General features: G+C 46.8%; 2 protein-coding genes and 1 non-coding gene across 3 annotated transcripts; 2 read left to right on the top strand and 1 right to left on the bottom strand.

The window, feature by feature from the left end:
* Positions 1-144: 144 nt before the first annotated feature.
* LOC140221791 (uncharacterized) lies at positions 145-1,977 on the bottom strand. The gene is made up of 2 exons (XM_072291759.1): positions 911-1,977; positions 145-474 (listed from the first exon to the last, which is right to left on the bottom strand). The coding sequence occupies exons 1-2, from the start codon at positions 1,970-1,972 to the stop codon at positions 145-147; spliced, it is 1,392 nt and encodes a 463-aa protein (XP_072147860.1). The 5' UTR covers positions 1,973-1,977.
* A 409-nt stretch (positions 1,978-2,386) lies between these two features.
* On the top strand, positions 2,387-4,500 carry LOC117842041 (BTB/POZ and MATH domain-containing protein 2). The gene is made up of 2 exons (XM_034722380.2): positions 2,387-2,547; positions 2,624-4,500. Exon 2 carries the CDS (start codon positions 2,706-2,708, stop codon positions 3,765-3,767), a length of 1,062 nt encoding a protein of 353 aa, XP_034578271.1. The 5' UTR covers positions 2,387-2,547; positions 2,624-2,705; the 3' UTR covers positions 3,768-4,500.
* A 3,739-nt stretch (positions 4,501-8,239) lies between these two features.
* Positions 8,240-20,026, top strand: LOC117842841 (uncharacterized). Its single transcript, XR_011897528.1, has 2 exons — positions 8,240-9,807; positions 18,192-20,026. It is a non-coding gene; the product is annotated as an uncharacterized protein (transcript).
* Positions 20,027-20,277: the final 251 nt, after the last annotated feature.

The following is a 20,277-nucleotide window of genomic DNA, read 5'->3' as shown; positions in this document are numbered from 1 at the left end:
GAACATTCGATGTGACAGGGCTAAAGTTTAGCACCCTCCTCCCAAGCACCCCTTACCTGCTATTAACAATGAATCAATCAAATCATGATACATGACGTATTACACCAAGTCACCAAGGGATCCGGCCGTTCTTCCAAAGGTAAATTACATGAACAACACACGAGCACCGGTAGAAACACCATCCAACAATTTACAGAGAACTAAGTGGTTGTCTCTTGGGCTGAATTCCACAGCTTTAGGCCAGTCAGGAGGTATACACTGGTGATCCACATCTTCACGATCACGCATACGAGCTTGGCTGAAAGCAATGTGTCTCGTACTTGGAGCTCTACGAAGCAACAGCCTAGCAAAGCCTATCTCGTTGTCCCTTCCCCTGAAATTGTACATCTCTACTTCCTTCAAGCTGCTGTGCTCAAAGCCGGAATCATCCCACACGACACCATTACGAGATTCAAGAAATGGTAAATAGCGCACCTGAAATAATGGAAAAAGGGTTAAACATGCATGCATGCACATATATGAGCTAATAATTCATTTCATTCCCTCCAAATGACAAGTAATATGTATACTAGTATTCTGATGAAACAAGATAATAATACAGAAAATGCATGGAAAAAAATCGAGAATGCGTAGGAGAGCATGAAGAAACTAACAGTCTTACATTAGTTTGTAGGGTCGCCAAACAAGGCGCGGCAGCTACAAACATGGCCATCCAAAGAAGATCATCCGAAGGCTTCGTATCGATGCTTAAAGTTAGGGCCCTGAGCTTAGAGAAAATGGCAGGCGTTCCCGGCCTGACGACCAACTGCGCGCAACAAGATTCAAACTGGTTAGTTAGCGGTGAAACAACACAGCACATGAACTTAATAACCACACCAAGATTCCAAGATAATGTTCTTCGATGAGACACCTTGGGGACTTGGTACCGCAGGTGAAGGCTCCTAACACGAGGAAACCGAGCAGAGATGTTCCGTAGGTTTTTCGCATGACGTTCATCAGGACGGCCACCGTAAACAACAAACTGCAGAGACACATGCTCAAGGCACGGCGAGGACCGACGCGTGGACGCCGGGAGGACCTCGCCGGCGCCCCAGAACTCGAGCCTCCGCAGAGCCGGCGCCTCGATCACCAGCGCGCCGGACGGAGGAGGGGGCCAGAGCCACACCAGCTCCTCGAGCCTCGGATGCCGCACGACCCTGATGTCGACCATGTCGATCAGGTACAGGCTCCTCAGGTTCTTGCAGCTCCTGAGGACAGCCGTCGTGTCCTCCAGGCTCATGTGCATCGCGACGAGGACGAGCTTCGTGAGAGCGGAGAATCCTTGGAAGCTTTCGCTGACGGAGAGCCGGCAGTTGTTCAGGCGTAAACTGGCCAGCGGCGATGCCGATGATGAGCGTGTAATGTCACCATCGTCGGAGAACGGCCATGAAGGGAACTCGTACTTCGTCAGCCTTGTATCTCCGACGACCGCCACGTCGATGCCCTTCACGCCCTGCTCGGACGCAGCGGCTATGGCGCCGTCGACGGCGCCGGCGCACTCGGCGCTGCCTGAGAACACGACGGAAAGTCCTCTCAGAGCTTCGTTGTCGTCGGCGGCGCTTCTCTTCTTGATAATCTCCGAGAACCATCGCAGGGAGGGAACGAAGTGGTTGACCTTGTTCGCCTTGAGATACTCCTCCCGCATCGGCCCGAGGCGGACCCAGGAGGCGTCGTCGGGCAGGGAGACCTCGCTGAGGCGGAGGGATCGCAGGGACTTCCACAGGTGCCTCCATCGCCGGGAGAGGAGGCTCGTGCTCACCGCCGTCTTGGCGTCCAGCCCATGGAGGATGGCGACCAGGATCTCGTCCGGTAGGGCGCTGATCCAGTCGCGGCCGCCGTGATCTCGCTTATTGGAGCGCTGCCGTTTATGAGATCTCCCCGCCTCATGAACGTGGCTAGGCGGCGCTGCGGATTTGCGCGTCGACCTCGCCATCGCGACCCAACAAGATCGGGTAGGTTCGCTTGCGCTTATAAGCCGGCTTAAAAGTTGAAACAGCTGATTTGTTGTGAGAGGAAAATACTATTTGGTGGCTGATAAGCCGACTGAATAAGCTGAAGCGTTGATCTATTCACCGGGACGACGCAACAAGATTCACAACTTTTTTATTTGAGAAACCACTAGAGAGACCTGAGATTTTGCGGGGTGGGCCGTGCCGACAAAGAGCCCACTTTCTTCATGCCCAAAATCCAGTGTCTAGGCCCGCCCATTAACTCTCAATCATGGTATGGCCCATAAAGCAATTCGTAGCCCATGACATTATGCCACGGGCCAGCCCACTCGAAGCCACAGGCGACAGGATATCTGACGGGTCTTTAACGTCACCGGGCCCGCATGTAAGTGAGCAGTTAATTCCTGGCGGTCGATTCCGATCCTCACCGCTGGAGGCCTCGGGGTTGTGACAATCTTCTCCTCGCCGTTTTTCTTCCTGAAACGCAAATCTCCGGCCACCTCTGTCCCGTCGTCTTCCGCGCCGCCGCCCCAATCTCCGGCCACCTCGCCTGCGGAAGGTTCGATCCCCTCCGCAATCTTCTCTCCTTTCCCCTTCCGCTTCCAATTTTGAGATTTCTTTATTGCTATCGTCAGATATCTCCAGGCCTCTAGGGTACGCGCTTGCCACCGCCGTCGCGCCGGCCCTGCCTCCTCCGGCCCATCCTCCTCGCCGCGGATGCAGAACACCAAGACGATGTCGACGTGGAATTCCGGGAGTGAGCAAGGCATGGGTGTCTTCCACATCTGCGGGTACAGCCAGCACATCAACACAGCAGCCGGCGAGAAAAAGAAAATCCTCGTATCCAGCACGTTCCGGGCTGGCGGCCACCACTGGGCCATTTTCTTCCGCCCTGATGGATTCAGCGACAAATCCGTAGCTGGAATCGTGATCGCGTCCAAACACGTCAAGTTGAGGGCGTCCTACGAGCTGCGGTTGGTCGACCAGAGCACTGGGCTGTTGGTCTCGGTGCACAAGGAAGCACCGAGGGAGTTCCAAAGAGACAAAGATTTTCATAGCGCGATTAGTTTCTTTCGGGCAAAACGCAGCATCTTCGAATCGCCTACTTGCCTTCGGGATGATTGCCTCACAATGGAATGCACCGTCACTGTCATCAAGGAGCCATGGAGGACAGGAACCAAAACTATTCCCAAAATTCAGGTGCCGCAGTCTGATATGGCAGGGCATTATGCCAAGCTGTTGGAAGAGAAGGTGGGGGTGGATGTTACTTTCAGTGTAGGAGGAGAGGAATTCGCAGCGCACAAGGTTGTCCTCGCCACGCGCTCACCTGTCTTCAAAGCACAGCTCTATGGGCCTTTGAGGGAGGCAGGAGCAGTGCCCATAACCATCGAGGATATGCAGCCTGATGTTTTCAGGGAGCTGCTTCATTTCATCTACACCGACTCTTTGCCCCCTTTGGATTATCTTAAGGCAGATGCTCGTACCGATATGATCCGCCACCTGCTTGTGGCTGCGGACCGGTATGGCATGGAGAGGCTAACTCTGATGTGTCAAAGTATTCTTTGTGAGAATCTCTGTGTGCAGACCGTGGCAACCACATTTGCTTTAGCTGATCAGCATCAATGTGACATGCTTAAGGATGCTTGCTTGGAATTTATCACCTGTTCAATTGCTAGGGATGCTGTGCAGAGAACCCAAGGTTACAGGAATCTGAAAAGAACTTGCCCACCTGATGTAATTGAAGTGTTCGAGAAGGCATGTAGGTTTCGTAAAGCATGAGCACATCATCATCTTAAGTTGACTTCTTTGGTAGCTTGACAGCTTTTTTGCTTGATCAGCTCATCCTAAGTTGAATATATTTGGACAAACAACTTACTGTCGAGTGAATGTATGCGTGGACTATAAGTCTATAATTCATAGTAAGTTGTATTACTAGCATGCTAGTTTTTGCTCGTCCTAAGGTGCCAGTGGTCAGTATGGTGCAATTGGTCCTAAGGTACTACTGATGGAGGAGAACTGAATTCGTCTGAGTACCATCCAAGAAATGCAACCTTATCTTCAAGGCCCTGCTAATTACAAAACCGATCTATTTCTTGCTTTGATATGAAGTCAAATGATTTGGAACATACTTGTGGCTGCAGACCGATATGCCTTGGATTGACAAAAGCTGGTGTGCCAAATCATACTTCGTGAGGATCTGGATGTGCAAATTGGGGCGTGTATGTTGGCTTTAGCCTATCAACCTCATTGCAATATGCTTAAGGATGTTTGCGTTGAGTTTATTTCATCTTTAATAATGGATGATTTAGTGGCATCCCAAGGGTTTGCACTGAGAGAAAAACCTAAGATATCTACTTACTTTATGTGAACAGCACTCTAGTTTCCACCAAGGTCAGCTCTGAAGGTAAAAGTGGTTAGTTTTGCCTGAGTTAGTGTACTCGTGATTTCGTGAACAGCTTGCTGAATCTATCTGCTCAATGGCTGAAGACATGAATTGGCTCCTATTCTACAAGCTTGTGTTTGTGTTCCCATTAAATTACATATATCGTGTCATTTACAAAAAAAAAAAACCTAACCAGCTGAGCTCACATGGTTAGTGCACTAACATGATAAACGCACCATTCCAATATCCATGGTGAAGGCCAACTGTGATGGCAACCCTAGTCATGCTACATGCAAGGTGAAGGCCAAAACATATTTTAAAAAAAGAAACTTGTTTTTTTATATATATTTTTAGAATACCATCACATCCAAACATCATTAGACGATTTTCCAAGTACATAAAGGTGGGAACACTATAATAATATCACTAATAAACTTAGTTCTCATTTGCAATAAAGTCATATACTACATGCCACATTGCATCTGGAGGTGTAGCACAATGGAATCAGATGTGCCCTTCAAATTACATGAATGACACGTGCACACTAGAAGAAACACCACCATCCACTGATTTAGAGAGAACTAACTAATAGTCTCTAGGGCTGAATTCTTCAGCTCTAGGCCAGTTCAGGGGGGTATGAACTGGCGATCCACAGCTTCACGCAGAGGAGCTTGGCTGAAAGCAATGTGTCTCATGTTTGGAGCTCTATGAAGCAGTAGTCTAGCAAAGCCTATCTCATTGTCTCTTCCCTTGAAATTATACATCTCCACTTCCTTCAAACTGCTGTGCTCAAAATTGGAATCATCCCACACGGCACCAGTATGAGATTCAAAACATGATAAATAGCGCACCTGGGATGGAAAATGTCAAAACATGTACACGGGTCAACTCATTCCTTCCAAGAAAAATGCGCGAAAAAAGTAGTTTGTAGCGTCACCAGGCGTTCTCAGTCTGACAAACTGCAAAAATTCAAACTGGTTAGCAGTGGAACAACACATTAGAGCATACCAAGACAATGTCACCCGGCTCACCTTGGGGACTTGATACAATGATACCGCAGGTGTGCAAGCTCTTAACATGAGGAAATCAAGTAGAGATGATCTGTAACTTTGCAGCATGACAGTCAGGCTGGTTACCATAAACACATTGCAGAGAAACATGTTGAAGACATGGCAAGGACTGAAACGTAGATGTTGGGAGAAGAACTTCTCCACAGTAATCCAGCGTTCGCAAAGCCGGCGTATCAATCTTGAATGTGCCACATGGAGAAGTCCAAAGCCATACTAAGCTTCTGTTTGGTTCAATTTGCTTATTTTTAAGCAAGTGTCACATCAATGTTTAGATACTAGTTAGGAGTATTAAACGTAGACTATTTACAAAATCCATTACATAAGTGGAGGCTAAACGGCGAGACGAATCTATTAAGCCTAATTAGTCCATGATTTGACAATGTGTTGCTACAGTAAACATTTGCTAATGATGGATTAATTAGGCTTAATAGGTTCGTCTCGCTGTTTAGCCTCCACTTATGTAATGGGTTTTGTAAATAGCCTACGTTTAATACTTCTAATTAGTATCTAAATATTGATGTGACACTTGCTTAAAAATAAGCAAAGGAACCAAACGCCCTATAATTCCTCAAGCTTTGGAAGCTGCAGAACTATAGTATCATTAATGTCAATCAGTTGTAAACTTTGCAGGTTTGTGCAGTTCCTGAGGAGAAGAACCTGTGTATCCTTCAGACTCATGTCCATCGCGACTAGAACGAACTTCGTGAGAGAAGAGAATCCTCTGAAGCTGATGGGGGACAGAAAGCTTGCAATGATCCAGGCATAAAGTGACCAGTGATGAACATCTATCACTAGAGAACAACCATGAAGGGAACTCGTACTCTGTATGTCCGACAATTGCCACGTCAATGTCCATAACACTCCGCTCAGCTGCAGAAGCTATGGCACAGTTGACAACATCAGTGCACTCCGCACTGCCCGAGAACACTAGAGACAGTTTTTCTCAAAGTTGTTTCCCCTCTCTTATAATCTCTGTGAACGATCGCAGAGATTGAACAAAGTGGTTGACCTTGTTTGGTGTCCAACTTGTGAAGGATGGTGACCAGAATCTCATTAGGCAAACTACTAATCCAATCGCAATGATCTTGCTCCTTGGAAAACTGCAATTTATAGGATGGCTGTCCCATCAAAACCAAGAATTTATATAAAATATTATCATGTATAAGATTTTCTTCCTAGATAAAAATGCAGTGTGGACGCGTTCACCTTTAGGAATTATTCTAGATAAGCGCTTAGCTCAGTAAGCATGACAAATATCATAGAAACACAAACAACAGGCGGTGAACACTCTTAGGCTGCTATTTGTGTGATGAAGTTGTAGATCCAAAATGAATTATAGAAGAAAAAGGAGGCACACTGATCAGTCTCCGTTAAGCATTGCAGTGGCCTTTCAAAAGTTCCAATCTACATATAGTTTTGGATAAAGCTGTTACTTTGAAGCATCTTTTTTCCCCCCAGTTTGTGACTGCAAAAATTCCACTAGGGTTGGCAAAAATCCACATCAGAAGGGTTTGTTCCATAGAGCGTATAAGTGAAGATGCTATTGATTCAGAGGAAAAGAAGCTACCTTGTCCATGACGACGTCCAAATCGGCTCCTGATTTTTCCGTGGATCTATGCGTCTCAAGTTCTCAACAGAGATCCATTGGTTTCACCTTCCGTCGGGTCGGAGTAAGAAAGGGTCGGATCCGGTGACGTATTGGGAATTTAGGGAGTCCGAATCCAAACCTGCCTAGATCCCCTGGCCACCGGGTACCGGCATTGAGTTTATGTCCTCTTCAATTATGGATGATTCAGGGGTTGTTTGATACGAGATGCTAAATTTTAGCAGGGTCACATCAGATGTTCGGATGCTAATTAGGAGGACTAAACACGAGCTAATTACAAAACTAATTGCACAGATGGAGTCTACTTCGCGAGACGAATCTATTAAGGCTAATTAATTCATCATTAGCAAATGGTTACTGTAGCACCACATTGTTAAATCATGGACTAATTAGGCTTAATAGATTCATCTTCCGAATTAGACTCCATCTGTGCAATTAGTTTTGTAATTAGACTATGTTTACTATTTCTAATTATTATCAACATCCGATGTGACAGGTGCTAAAGTTTAGCGAGGTGCATCCAAACGGCCCCTTAGTGGCATGCCTTGAGGGATTTAGTTGTTCACTTTATATGAACAGCACTCTAGCTTCCCCCCCAAGGTCAGCCCTGAAGGTAATAGTGGTTAGTCTTGCCTTTGAGTTAAGTGTATTCGTGAACAGCTTGCTGAATCTCTCTGTTCAGTTCAGTGGCTGAAGACATGATTTGGCTCGGTGTTCCCACTAAAATTACATGTAATGTGTCATTTACAGAAGTTTTCTTTTTAGTTCCCATTAACTCTTTGCAAGAAAACAGTATCAACTACAAGTACAGCATGTGATTGAGGAATATATATCACAGAGAAGAGCATGCAGGAAACACTTCATTAGTTTGAAGCATGAAGGAAAAAAATTTCACTCGGTAGTTTGTCAGTTTGAAGCATCTTTCTTTGTTTCATCTGTGACGGCAAAAATTTTCGCTAGAACTGGCAAATGTTCCTGACTATGGATTTCTAGTAATAAACCACACAAAAATGGTTCATTTTCAGGGAAGATCCCCATAGTCATTCAAAGGAAAAGAGGCTATTCAGAACCAGAGGTAGGCCATACAGAACAGAGCATATGGAGACACCTGTCGGGCAATCCGAGCAAAACCTGTTTCCTTGATATAAACTCTGACAGTTCAGCCCCACTCGACCCCGACGAAATCGAACTATCTAAGTGGGAGGCATAAAAAACCTTCAACCTTTCGTCCCCAAATCCGCAGGGTGCGTTGCCTCCTCCTTTGATCTCTCAAAAAGCCTCAACCTTTTCCGGGTTTCTTGATTGATCTTTGTCTTCCTCGCCGCGATCTTGATTTGGTTGCTCACGGGAACGCAGGCGGCGTAGGATGGCCGCCGCCGCCGCCGGATCACTGCGGCAAGGCGTCTCCGTCCGCGTCGGTGGCGGGGACCGCGAGGAGGCGGTGCCGGACTGGGCGTCGCTGCTCGTCGACCTGACACAGCTCATCGCGGCGCGGGTGCTCGCCACGGGGGAATTCGTGGACTACATCCGCTTCCGCGCGGTCTGCTCCCGCTGGCGCGCCGCCGCCGCCTCCCCGCGCGGCCGCTCCCTGCTGGACCCGCGCTTCCACCCGCGCCGCTGGATGCTCTTCCCGGAGGGCTTCGGCCGGTTCCCGGGCCACCGCGCGGACGGCGGCCACGCCCGCTTCTTCGACTTCTCCACCCACGGCGCCGGCGCCTTCGTCCGCGTCCCCCTCCTGGAGCTCAAGAACCACCGCGTCCTCGACTCCCCCGACGGCCTCCTCCTCCTGCAGCGCGACGGGGACACCGCCGCCCGCCTCCTCCACCCCTTCACCCACGACGTCGCCGACTTCCCGGACATCGACTGCCTCCCCCACCAGCTGCACGAACTGGAGTTCGAGCTCACCGTCGACCCCGTGTATAATTTCACGAGCTGGCTGCAAAATACCGCGCGATACTTGTATCAAGCCCGCAAGCTTTGTGCTGCCGTCAATGTCACGGCCACGGGGGCCGTCACGGTGATGCTAGCGCTTCATAGCATCGGGCGTGTGGCATTCGCCTTGTCTGGTGATAATAGTTGGACTATCAGCAGCTGGAAGATGAACCAACTGGACAGGGCCCTGTCGTACAAGGTGAATTGGGAAGATGGGCTAACACATGTCTTGTTGATTGATCCACCGTCACCGGTGGTACAGTGCGAGGGTGAGGAATCGTCCGTGCCAGAGCTGCATCCTCCAAAGACAATTGCGACATGTTCAAGCGATGAAATCCACCAGCCTTCTTTGGTTGAATTGGATTCAGAGATCATGCTTGTCGGCTACAATGACAGCTCCTTTTCGCGCATAGTGGTTCTTAAGCTTGCTGATCTTGTGTTGGGTAGGACTGTGCCTGTGACGAGCATCGGTGATCATTGTCCTCTTTGTTGGTGCCCGAAGCCTGTGCGTCTCATCCTGTTGGCTGCCTTCCATCGGTGAGAATTCTGTTGTGCGCTTCCATGCCGGAGAGGACTATCTTGCGCAATACCATCTCAGCAGTGGCACTTGGTCAGTAGCCAGCGATGGGCACCTCATGCTGAGCCCCCCGCAACGTCCATGTGGCCTCATACATCACGGGCGTAGTGCTGGCTGCACAGCTGCAGCGCTGCTGCTGCTGCAGCCCGCGTTCATCACAGCGAGTGGCTGACGCGCTGGGCTGGGCTGCTGCTGTACAGCCAGCACTACCGAACAGGCTGGATCTTTACCTATTGCTATCGGCAATTCTGGTGAGCATCTTCATTTCTTTTGACATATTATCTTTGTTCTCGTTTAGGCATAGTATACTGCCTGTTGAGGAACCAGTGCAACTCGTGTAATTGTAACTAGAAACAAAGAAATCCATAGGGCAAGCAAATCCTAGTAATAAGGTAGCTAACGGGGGCAACACGAATCACCTCCCCAGTCCCCAGGTAGGAAGACAGATGAGATGACTAGGTCAGGAGCAGGAAGCAATGGAATTGGTAAGACTTACCTCCTCCCCGTGGGAATCGAATCGGTCGGAGAGAAAAGAGGCCCAGCGCAGCGCAGGAGCAGCACGGGCGATCTGATCCGATCCGATAAGTCGCTAGGCCGAGGGGAGCTAAAGGAATCTAGCTGCGCTGCGCGTGAGCAGAGGGAGGGAGGAAGGCGTCATGGAATTTCAGTTACCGGCGGGCGGGGCGGTGGAGTGGAAGCCGACGGGAGGAGGCGAGAAGCTTCGACGGGGACGGGAGAGAAGGAAGACGCCATTAATTAATTAATTAATCATCAATCTATTCGCATCACGCACGATGTGTTGTATTCGTCTGGATCCCACGCTCGTTGGGCTTGTTTTGTCTTGTTGAAATGGGCCTAAAACGAAATGGGCCACCTGGATAGATAAATGGGCTCTTGAGGTGAGGAGGACTGGAGGCTGAGTTACCTTGCCCTCGAGTCTACTAGTTATAAACGCATCTCAAAAGAAAAAAAAACACCTGAGTTTAGTGCTGGGCCTTTTCTCCTCCAGTTTGCTGGCCCAAAACTTCACTATCTCAGCCTTATATAGGCCCATATCGCTCCACTGAGAGGAGAGAGGGTCGTCTTCCCCGAGGAGGCAGGTAGAGCGGCCTCCCTGCCTTGGCTTACTACAAGGTCCTCACCTGTCGCGACCGAATGCGCGGCTCGAGACCGAATGCGTGGCGCGAAAATTGCTCTTCAGTCAGACGCGAGACCGAATGCGTTGCGCGAAAATTGCTCTTCAGTTAGACAGGTGTGACACCCGGCCCAATTTGGTTGGCCTAGTGTGGTCCATGAGCGCAGGTGCGCATGTTTAGTATCACCTTGCTAGTTGAGCAAGGGTGGAGTCAACTTATAAACCTTTGTCAACCAGGCATAGCACCTTCGAGTTAACCCTTTTACACGAAGCGAGGATGAAAGTGTAAGTAGGGTGCTATGTGTACGCGTGCCCGCCCCTCGGAAGGGCTGGACGGTGCGGCTTTGGAGGACGGGGTGTTACAAGTGGTATCAGAGCCGTGTCGACTATAGGACATTAGCCTAGTTAGAAAATGATCGAATTTAAGGATTATAATACTTTAGTAGCCATGTTTTCTCTATTCTTGCTATCTTCTTGCTACTCCCCACCCATTGATGATTTATCTCATCCTTGTTGCTTAAAATTCTATTACTTCTACCTTACCTTGCTCTAAAATCTTAGGTTTGTTTAGAGACTCGTTTTATACTATCATTAGATGGCTATAGAGAGGAAGATATCCCGCAAGAGTGTTTTCGAACCAATCTCACATGCTCATCAGCCTTAGGAGCATGAAACAATGGAACAAACTGAAGAGCTTGTGCAGCTAGATGAACCCAGGAGGAAGGATGAGATCCTAAAAACAAAGCTAAGAGCTAAGAGGAGTTAAGAACCTACCAAAGGAGTTCACAGGAGCTTGGATGAATAAGAGTGTCCAGCCAATCTTCTGTCTTGCAAGATTGTTCGCTATGACTCTCCTAAACCTAGGACCAGTGTGCCCTTTGATCCGTAAGACAACTTAGGAGGTCTTCTTATCAGCGGTGAAACGTTAGAATCGAATCATTTGATCAGTCTTGCTCAGTGTGCTTGTTATGCTTGTCATTGTGTTAACTTGTTTGAGTTGGTTCTTTGTAATGATTGTGATGTGTTGTGGAGTGATGACCACAATGACATCAATTTTAGTAATAGAGTTGTTAGATGGGGTTTTATCTTGTCTCAATCGAACTAAATCAAGCACAAACTTTTATCTATCCATCCATCTATCTATCATCCAAACCTAGAGCTGCTCAAAAATCTGTTCTCATCACCGTTCGACACAGCTGCATTGTTTGACTTAAATCTGGATTTACAGAACTCTGATTGACATGAATCCCATCAGGTTAGCGCCAGAATTTCATAGGTTAACTTCTGGAAAGGTTTTGTGGTTTTTGGATCCACAGACAGAAAGGAACTTGTTAGTGGAATAATCAGAGTTTGTCGTAATCTGGATTAATATCACCCTACCTACTTGATTCATCTATATCTACAAACATCTGAGTCTCATTTCTTTTCTCCTTCTTTTTCATCAGATGGTGAATACCAGGTCTGGATCTGGAGTTGATCAACTAGCACAACCTCGTCAGCGAAGGAGCAATTCTAACCCTAATCCTCAGCAGAACAAAGCGCCATCGGGAGGGATGGAGCAGATCCTTGCCGCCCACACTCAGCTGTTGCAGAACCTGGCCAACTCGGTGACTAGTTTGCAAGCTCAAGTGAACCAGACACCACCAGTGCCACTTGTGCATCCTAGGGACAAGCACAAGGAGTCCATGAGCCATCGACCTCCTACCTACTCTCACTCAATGGATCCATTACAAGCTGATGATTGGCTCAGGAATGTAGAGAAGAAGCTCGAGATCACACAGTGTAATGACAGGGAGAAGGTTCTGTATGCTTCAGGAAGATTGGAAGGACCCGCTGCAGATTGGTGGGATTCCTACATAGGTGCCCATGAAGACTCATCTACCATCACTTGGCAGGAGTTCGAGACCAACTTCAGCGCACACCACATTCCTGCTAGTGTGATTAAGCTTAAGAAGCAGGAGTTTCTCAGTCTCAAATAGGAAGGGATGTCTGTGAATGAGTATCGAGATAAGTTCATCCAGCTATCCTACTATGCACCAGAAAAGGTCGCTACTGATGAGAAGAAGCAAGATCATTTTCTGGAAGGTTTAGATGGACATATTCAGTTTCAGCTAGTGGCTCACACTTTCCCTAACTTTCAGCAACTGGTGGATAAGGCACTTCTGGTGGAGGGTAAGCATCGCGAGCTCCAAGAGAAGAAGAGAAAGTTCAACTCCCAAATACAATCCAGCAGCAATAGTCATCCTCATCTTATTCAACAACCTTGGCCACAAGATTGTCTGGTTGATCAATATAGAAACTCTGGGCAGTATCCTCTTGAACCACCCGAGTTTCAGGAGCCCCATCCTAATTTCCAAACCTCAGGACCAGCAACCCCAGTGACTTCCCAAATGATATCAGGTGACCCAAGAACTCCAACTAAGAAGACTTGTTTCTGTTGTAAGAAAGAAGGTCATTTGATTGGACAATGCCCAAAGAAACTCCTACAACTACTTGGTAAGAATAACCAAAAGAAAGCTCAAGTGCAAACTCTCTTAAGCAATGACAATCAGGTCCTATTTCAGGAAATTGGCTACAGTCAAACTACGAGAAAGGCAATGTGAACCATATAACTATTGATAGTGCTCAAAGTGCTACAGATGTGGTGCTTGGAACATTCCTAGTTAACTCTACTCCAACAGTAGCTCTCATTGATTCCGGTGCATCACATGCTTTTGTTAGTAAACAGTATGTTGCAAATAAAGGGTTAGTCATAGTCCCTTTGAGACAACCCATGCTAGTGGATTCCCCTGGGAAATTCATGAAAGCGAAGCACATATGCCCAAGAGCCAACATAAATATAATGGGGTAGATTTTCTAGCCGATCTTGTAGTGTTGGAAACAACCAACATCAATGTCACCCTAGGAATTGGGTGGCTGAGCACTTTTGATGGAAATGTTCAATGTGCTCAAGGGAAAAAAATCGAGTATGTGTCTACACCACCATCAGCAACACATTGTGTGATTAATCAGGTGAAGGTTACTCCCTTCGAAGAAATTAGAGTGTTGTGTGAGTTTCTAGATGTGTTCCCAGATGAGTTACCAGGCATGCCACCAGATCGAGAAGTGGAGTTTGTTATTAATCTTATCCCTGGTACTGCACCTATTTCCCAACGTCAATACAGAATGTCTGTTGAGCAATTAAGAGAATTAAAGCAACAGATAGAGGAATTATTGGCAAAACAGTTTATTCGTCCTAGTTCGTCACCATGGGGAGCCCCGGTTATCTTTGTGCCCAAGAAGGATGGCACGAAGAGGATGTGTGTGGACTACAGGTCACTTAACGAGGTAACCATAAAAACAAGTACCCATTGCCCCGCATCGAAGATCTATTTGATCACATGAGAGGAGCTAAGGTATTCTCCACGGTTGACTTGCGATCGGGTTATCATCAACTGAAGATCAGGCCATCGGACATGCCCAAGACTGCCTTCACTACCAGATACGGACTGTATGAGTATACAGTTATGTCGTTGGGCTGACAAATGCTCCAGCCTATTTCATGTATCTGATGAACAAGGTGTTTATGGAGTACCTGGATAAGTTTGTGTTGGTATTTATTGATGATATCTTGATCTACTCCAAGAATGAGGAAGAACATGAGGAACATCTGAGGTTAGTGCTTCAGAAGTTGAGGGAACATCAACTATACGCCAAGTTCAGTAAGTGTGATTTCTGGTTAAAGGAGGTTTCTTTCCTTGGTCATATCATCGCCAATGGTGGAATTGCAGTGGATCCAAGCAAAGTTAGGGATGTTTTGAAGTGGAATCCACCGCAGATAGTCATAGAGGTCAGGAGTTTCCTCAGACTTGCAGGATACTACCGCAGGTTCATTGAGGGGTTCTCTAAAATAGCAAAACCTCTTACTTCACTATTAGAGAAAGGAAGGGAATTCAAATGGACTAAAGCCTATCGAGTCAGCTTTGAAGAGTTGAAGAAGAGATTGACTACAGCCCCAGTGCTAGTAATGCCTGACCTACAGAAGAACTTTGATATCTATTGTGATGTCTCTTGACAAGGCCTAGGCTGTGTTCTCATGCAGGAGGGACATGTTATAGCCTATGCATCCCGACAGTTGAGGAAACATGAGCAGAATTATCCTACTCATGATTTGGAGTTAGCAGCAGTTGTACATGCCTTGAAGATTTGGAGGCATTATGTCCTTGGAACTAAATGTCGAGTCTACACCGATCACAAGAGTCTGAAATACATCTTCACCCAGAAGGACCTTAATCTGAGACAACATCGTTGGTTGGAGCTGATCAAGGACTACGATATGGAAATTCACTACCATCCGGGGAAAGCAAATTTGGTTGCAGATGCCTTGAGTCGGAAGGGTCATGCTAATCTGGCCTTAGCATTTCAGTTGCCTGAAGAGTTGATGAGGGAATTTGAGAAGCTTAACTTGAGTATAGTTGCTCATACCAAAGAAGTAACTATGGAAGTGGAGTCGACTCTAGAACAAGAGATACAAAAAGGATAGCTTGAGGATGCAAAAATCAAGGATATTAAGAAGTTGGTGAAGGAAGGAAAAGCCTCGGATTTCACTGAGGATGCTCAGGGAACTTTATGGATTGGGGGGAGGATTTGTGTACCAGATGTGGGAAATCTTCGGGAGACGATCCTGAAAGAAGCTCATGATTCAACTTATTCCATTCAACCCGGGAGTACCAAGATGTATCAGGTTTGAAGCAGAGATATTGGTGGCCTGGAATGAAGAGAGATGTAGCTGCCCATGTAGCACTTTGCGACACATGCCAAAGGGTCAAAGCTGAACACCAGAGGCCAGCTGGATTGCTTCAGCCGTTAAAGGTGCCTGAATGGAAATGGGAGGAAATTAGTATGGATTTTATAGTCGGATTGCCCCGTACCCAAGATGGTTATGATTCAATTTGGGTGATCGTGGACAGATTGATGAAGGTAGCACATTTCATACCTGTGAAGACTACTCATTCAGGGGCAAGATTGGCCGAGTTGTATATGTCAAGAATTGTGTGTTTGCACGGTGTGCCTAAGAAGATAGTGTCCGACAGAGGTACTCAGTTCACATCTCGCTTCTGGTAGAAGTTACATGAATCTCTAGGTACAAAGTTAAATTTTAGCTCAGCTTATCATCCTCAGACAGATGGACAGACTGAGAGAACACATCAGATATTGGAATATATGTTGAGAGCATGTGCACTAAAGCATGGAGGTAGTTGGGATAAGAGTTTGCCCTACGCAAAGTTTCCCTATAATAACAGCTATCAAGCCAGTCTCAGGATGTCGCCGTTTGAAGCTTTGTATGATAGAAAGTGCAGAACACCCCTTTACTGGAGTGAGACGGGAGAGAGTTAGCTATTTGGACCAGAAATTATATAGGAAGCAAAAAGACAAGTCCAGATCATCCGAGAGAACTTGAGTACTGCACAATCTGGACAGAAGAGTTATGCTGATACTAGGAGAAGGGAATTGACCTTGAGGCAGGCGACTATGTGTATCTGAAAGTATCGCCCATCAGGGGCATGCGTAGATTCAAGATTAAAGGGAAGTTATCACCTTGCTTCATCGGACCTTTCAAGATTCTTAAAAAAGTGGGACATGTAGCTTATCGATTGGAGTTACCTAATCAGCTCTTAGATGTGCATAATGTGTTTCATGTCTTACAGCTAAAGAAGTGTCTTAGAGTTCCGGAAGAACAGTTGCCTATGGAGGATTTGGATGTTCAGGATGACCTCATCTACACAGAGTATCCCATCAAGATCTTGGACACCTTAACATGGGTTACTACGAATAGGTTGATTAAGATGTGCAAGGTACAGTGGAGTCACCATTCAGAGGATGAGGCAACTTGGGAAAAAGAGGATGAATTGAAAAAGGAATTTCCCTAGCTTTTTGCAGATCCATCCGAATCTCGAGGACGAGATTCATTTTAAGGGGGTAGGTTTGTAACACCCTAATTTTCAGCATTTTCAATTTAATAAAAATTAATTAGAATCTCTTTAGAAGTTGTTTGAGTTCATATAAGGCCTTAAGGTTTCTCTGTGAATTTATTAGGCATTAAAATATTTTTCTTCAATTAACTTAATGCAACATACGTTTAAGTGTGTTGCATTGCATGCTGGTTGCATTTCTTATTCTTTGAGTGTGAAAAAGGTTTAAAAATGCATTTAGGCGATGTTTAGTTTCCTCTGAGAATTTTCCAGATTTTTCTGGGATTTATTCTCATTTTCTTTCAGCTTAATCCAATTTTTGGAGGTTTCTATAAATCCTTTTCAAGGCTCCAAGTCTTTTAGTTGGGTTCCGTGTGTCCCAAATCATCTCCAAGAATTATCCTAAATTTTTTTGAAGATTTTGGAGTATTTTTCACGATTTAATTATGATTTTCAGGATTTTCTGGAATTATTTTTAGATCCGAAATTAATTCGAAGAAAGGAAATAAATCCCGACCTGCACCTGACCTATATATATACATCACCGTGTTCCTCTCGACACGAGGATTCCAGATCTGAAATCCTTTTCGCGAGTTTCCTTTCTGAGCTCCGTAGATCTGAAGTCAAAGTCCGGTTGCCCATGAAACTCTGGCGAGCGAATCCGGCGAATCCGTCCGTCTTCGGCTGAGGGTGAGGCACCATTGCGTTCATCTCATCGTCCTTGTTCTGTTTTGCCGGTCAATCGTGAGGTTCGGCGTCGATTTTGGCGAATCCATCATTCTTCTTTTTTTCCCTGTACGTTCGTTCCCGTCCGTTCCATCACCCAGACAGCCATGGCCGGCCACCTGCGCCCTGGCCGATGCATCCCCGGCCGCTCTGGGCTGCACCGCGAGCAAGCCTTGGCGCGCCCTGGGCACTGTTCCGCCACCAGTGGCCTGCCCGCGTTGCATCGCGACCAGCATGCGCACTGCCCGCCCGTGCCGCATTTCGCCTGCAGTGCGTCATCGCCGTCCTGCCCCGCGGGTGCCGCCGCCGGCAGCCACCGGCCGCCGCCGCTCGCCGGCGGCCGGTCGTGCCCACCGAATTGCCTGGTCGAGTAAAATATGGCATAGCAGATGCAACCGAGGAAGAAGGAGGTTTTGCGATTTAGCCCTCAGGAAAAAATATTTTCTGAAAGGAAGATTTGTGTCTTGTGGTTTTGCAAAAAGGCCCCTGGAAAAGTTAGATTTTCAAGTTTCAGTCCAGTCCCTGAGATTTTGCAAATCTAACCCTGTAAATTCTGTTATTTGCAAGCACTATTGCCTGAGTCTTGCAAATCTTCCTTTCTACCCCCTGTCGTCTATGGTTAATTGCGTCTAGGTCCCTGCCACCTTGTTTATCTCATAACTTCTTCGTTCTAACTCCGTTTTGAGTGATTCTTTCACTCACACGTTCATCTTAACGAGTAGATTAGTTTGGTATTACTTTTGAGTACTGTTTTTTATGATTGGTGTACTGTTTTTAATTAAATGCATTTGTTTGCTTGTATGTGCTCGTGTGACGCGTATAGAAGAAGCGTAGTTCGAGGAATGCAAAGAAGAGGAAGACGGAAGACTCTGAGCAGCAGCAAGGCTTTGAGGAAGGCAAGTATCCTTGGTCATTCCTGTTTATACCTAAATGACACGCATTGATTCACAATATTTATTTATCGCGAGCATTAATATGATGGGTTCCTATTAAGGACGATGCCTAGTTTCGTGTGATCATACCTTGGAGTCAGGTTGTTTAAATAATCTTGAGGGCAGATGATGCTTAGTTTGCTCAACTGGGTTGGTAAATAAACAACATGGTGAATTTATTTATTTACTCTATGTTCCTTTATGTTGATTTAATTACAATACCATATATGTTAATCGGAACGTGGAGCGACCATCCAGGAAAACAGTGCAACCACGAGAACTAAATGGCTCTGGTCTTGGCTAACTAATTAGAGGACTCTAGTGCTGGACTGGTGATAAGGGGGGCATGACTCGCGGAACCTCGTGCACTAGAACTCACTAGGGAAATCTTTGTAAAGGCCTCGTAGCGTTCCTATGCAATCACACCTCGGAAGTATGATATTGTGCCTACTTTTGCACAGTATGGTTGGGTCTAAAGTTCACCTGAACTTTTACACGACTTGTGGGTGAAGATGTACAACCTCTGCAGAGTGTAAAACTGTTATAACAGTCGTGCTCACGGTCAAGAGCGGCCTGGACCCTCACATGGTTAATTTACTTGAAGATGAAACAACCTGTGTTATTTATCATGTTCATGCTTATGGTATATCATTGCTCTATATTAATTGTGGGATGGTATAAACTTACATTTGATAGTGATTATGTCTTGAATAAAAACTTGACCAACTAAAAGTGCTAATCGCAGTTAACCTTGTCAGCCTTCCACCTTATAAAGCCTTGCATGTCATATATCTTCTCTCTTGCTGAGTACGGCATGTGCTCACGCTTGTGTTTTATATATTGCATCTACAACGTCCGGATTGCTGCTCAGACCTGGAGAACTTTGAAGATTACTTAAGTTTTTGGAGGAGTTCTAGGCGAGTCCACCAGTCAGCTGCATGTGGAGTTGTTGGAGATCCGCTGCCTATAATAGAGATTTCTATCTCAATTCTGGTTACATAATTTATGTAATTCTCTCTTTACACTATAACACTGTATTTGATATTTACTGAAGTCACCGTATGTGTGAAACTTGATCCTGGTACACATATGATTGTCATCTGGTTTTGCCTTTAAAACCGGGTGTGACAGAAGTGGTATCAGCGCATATGACACATAGTGCGTGTGAGCTCTGGATGGGATACACGACATGGCATATGGCGCCGGCACTGGACGTACGGTCGTGCGCTAAGAGGGAACGTTCCTGGACATTTGCCCATGTGTGGGTGAGTTGGACCGACCCTCGCGGTTGCGCGTACGGGTCAGTGTGCGGGCATATGGTGCATGACTTGTGTGGGCTCTGGATGGGACACACGGCATGGCATATGGCGCCGGCATTGGACGTACGGTACCGATGAGGACATCGGGTTCTTTGAGGAGGGGTGAATGTGACACCCGGCCCAATTTGGTTGGCCCAGTGTGGCCCATGAGTGCAGGTGCGCATGTTTAGTACCACCTTGCTAGTTGAGCAAGGGTGGAGTCAACTTATAAACCTTTGTCAACCAGCCATAGCACCTTCGGGTTAACCCTTTTACACGAAGCGAGAACGAAAGTGTAAGTAGGGTGCTATGTGTATGCGTGCCCGCCCCTCAGAAGGGCTGGACGGTGCGACTTTGGAGGACGGGGTGTTACAACGGGATGGAGGACGGCTGGAGCATTTCATGGAAGCATGCTGCCGACATGCAGAGACAGCGAACTGGGCAAGGTCGCCCTATAAATACCTCTTGCTGCTACAGTCACACTGTCGTGGGTGTAGCAGTGTCATGGCATGGTCCAAGTGGATCCGAGCAGCTGTAATGGACACTGCTCGGATCCACTTGGACCATGCCACGACAACGAGGAGTGAACAAGCGACAGTGTGATGGTACCGCTATATATCTACTAGCAAGCAAGTCTCGACGTACTCCTACAATATACGACCATGATGTACTAGTGGCA

The sequence above is a fragment of the Setaria viridis genome, chromosome 2 (assembly GCF_005286985.2).
Source record: "Setaria viridis chromosome 2, Setaria_viridis_v4.0, whole genome shotgun sequence".
In the NCBI taxonomy this organism is placed as follows: domain Eukaryota; kingdom Viridiplantae; phylum Streptophyta; class Magnoliopsida; order Poales; family Poaceae; genus Setaria; species Setaria viridis.
The sequence above is the reverse complement of the archived record's forward strand: the minus strand, read 5'-3'. Positions and strand labels throughout refer to the sequence as shown.

Excerpts from the sequence above, each read along its gene's own strand:
- LOC140221791 (XM_072291759.1), bottom strand. The coding sequence starts at position 1,972 with ATGGCGAGGTCGACGCGCAAATCCGCAGCGCCGCCTAGCCACGTTCAT. Across the intron at positions 475-910 it reads TGCGGTACCAAGTCCCCAAG|GTGCGCTATTTACCATTTCT; the intron begins GTGTCTCATCGA and ends CCATTATTTCAG.
- LOC117842041 (XM_034722380.2), top strand. The coding sequence starts at position 2,706 with ATGCAGAACACCAAGACGATGTCGACGTGGAATTCCGGGAGTGAGCAA.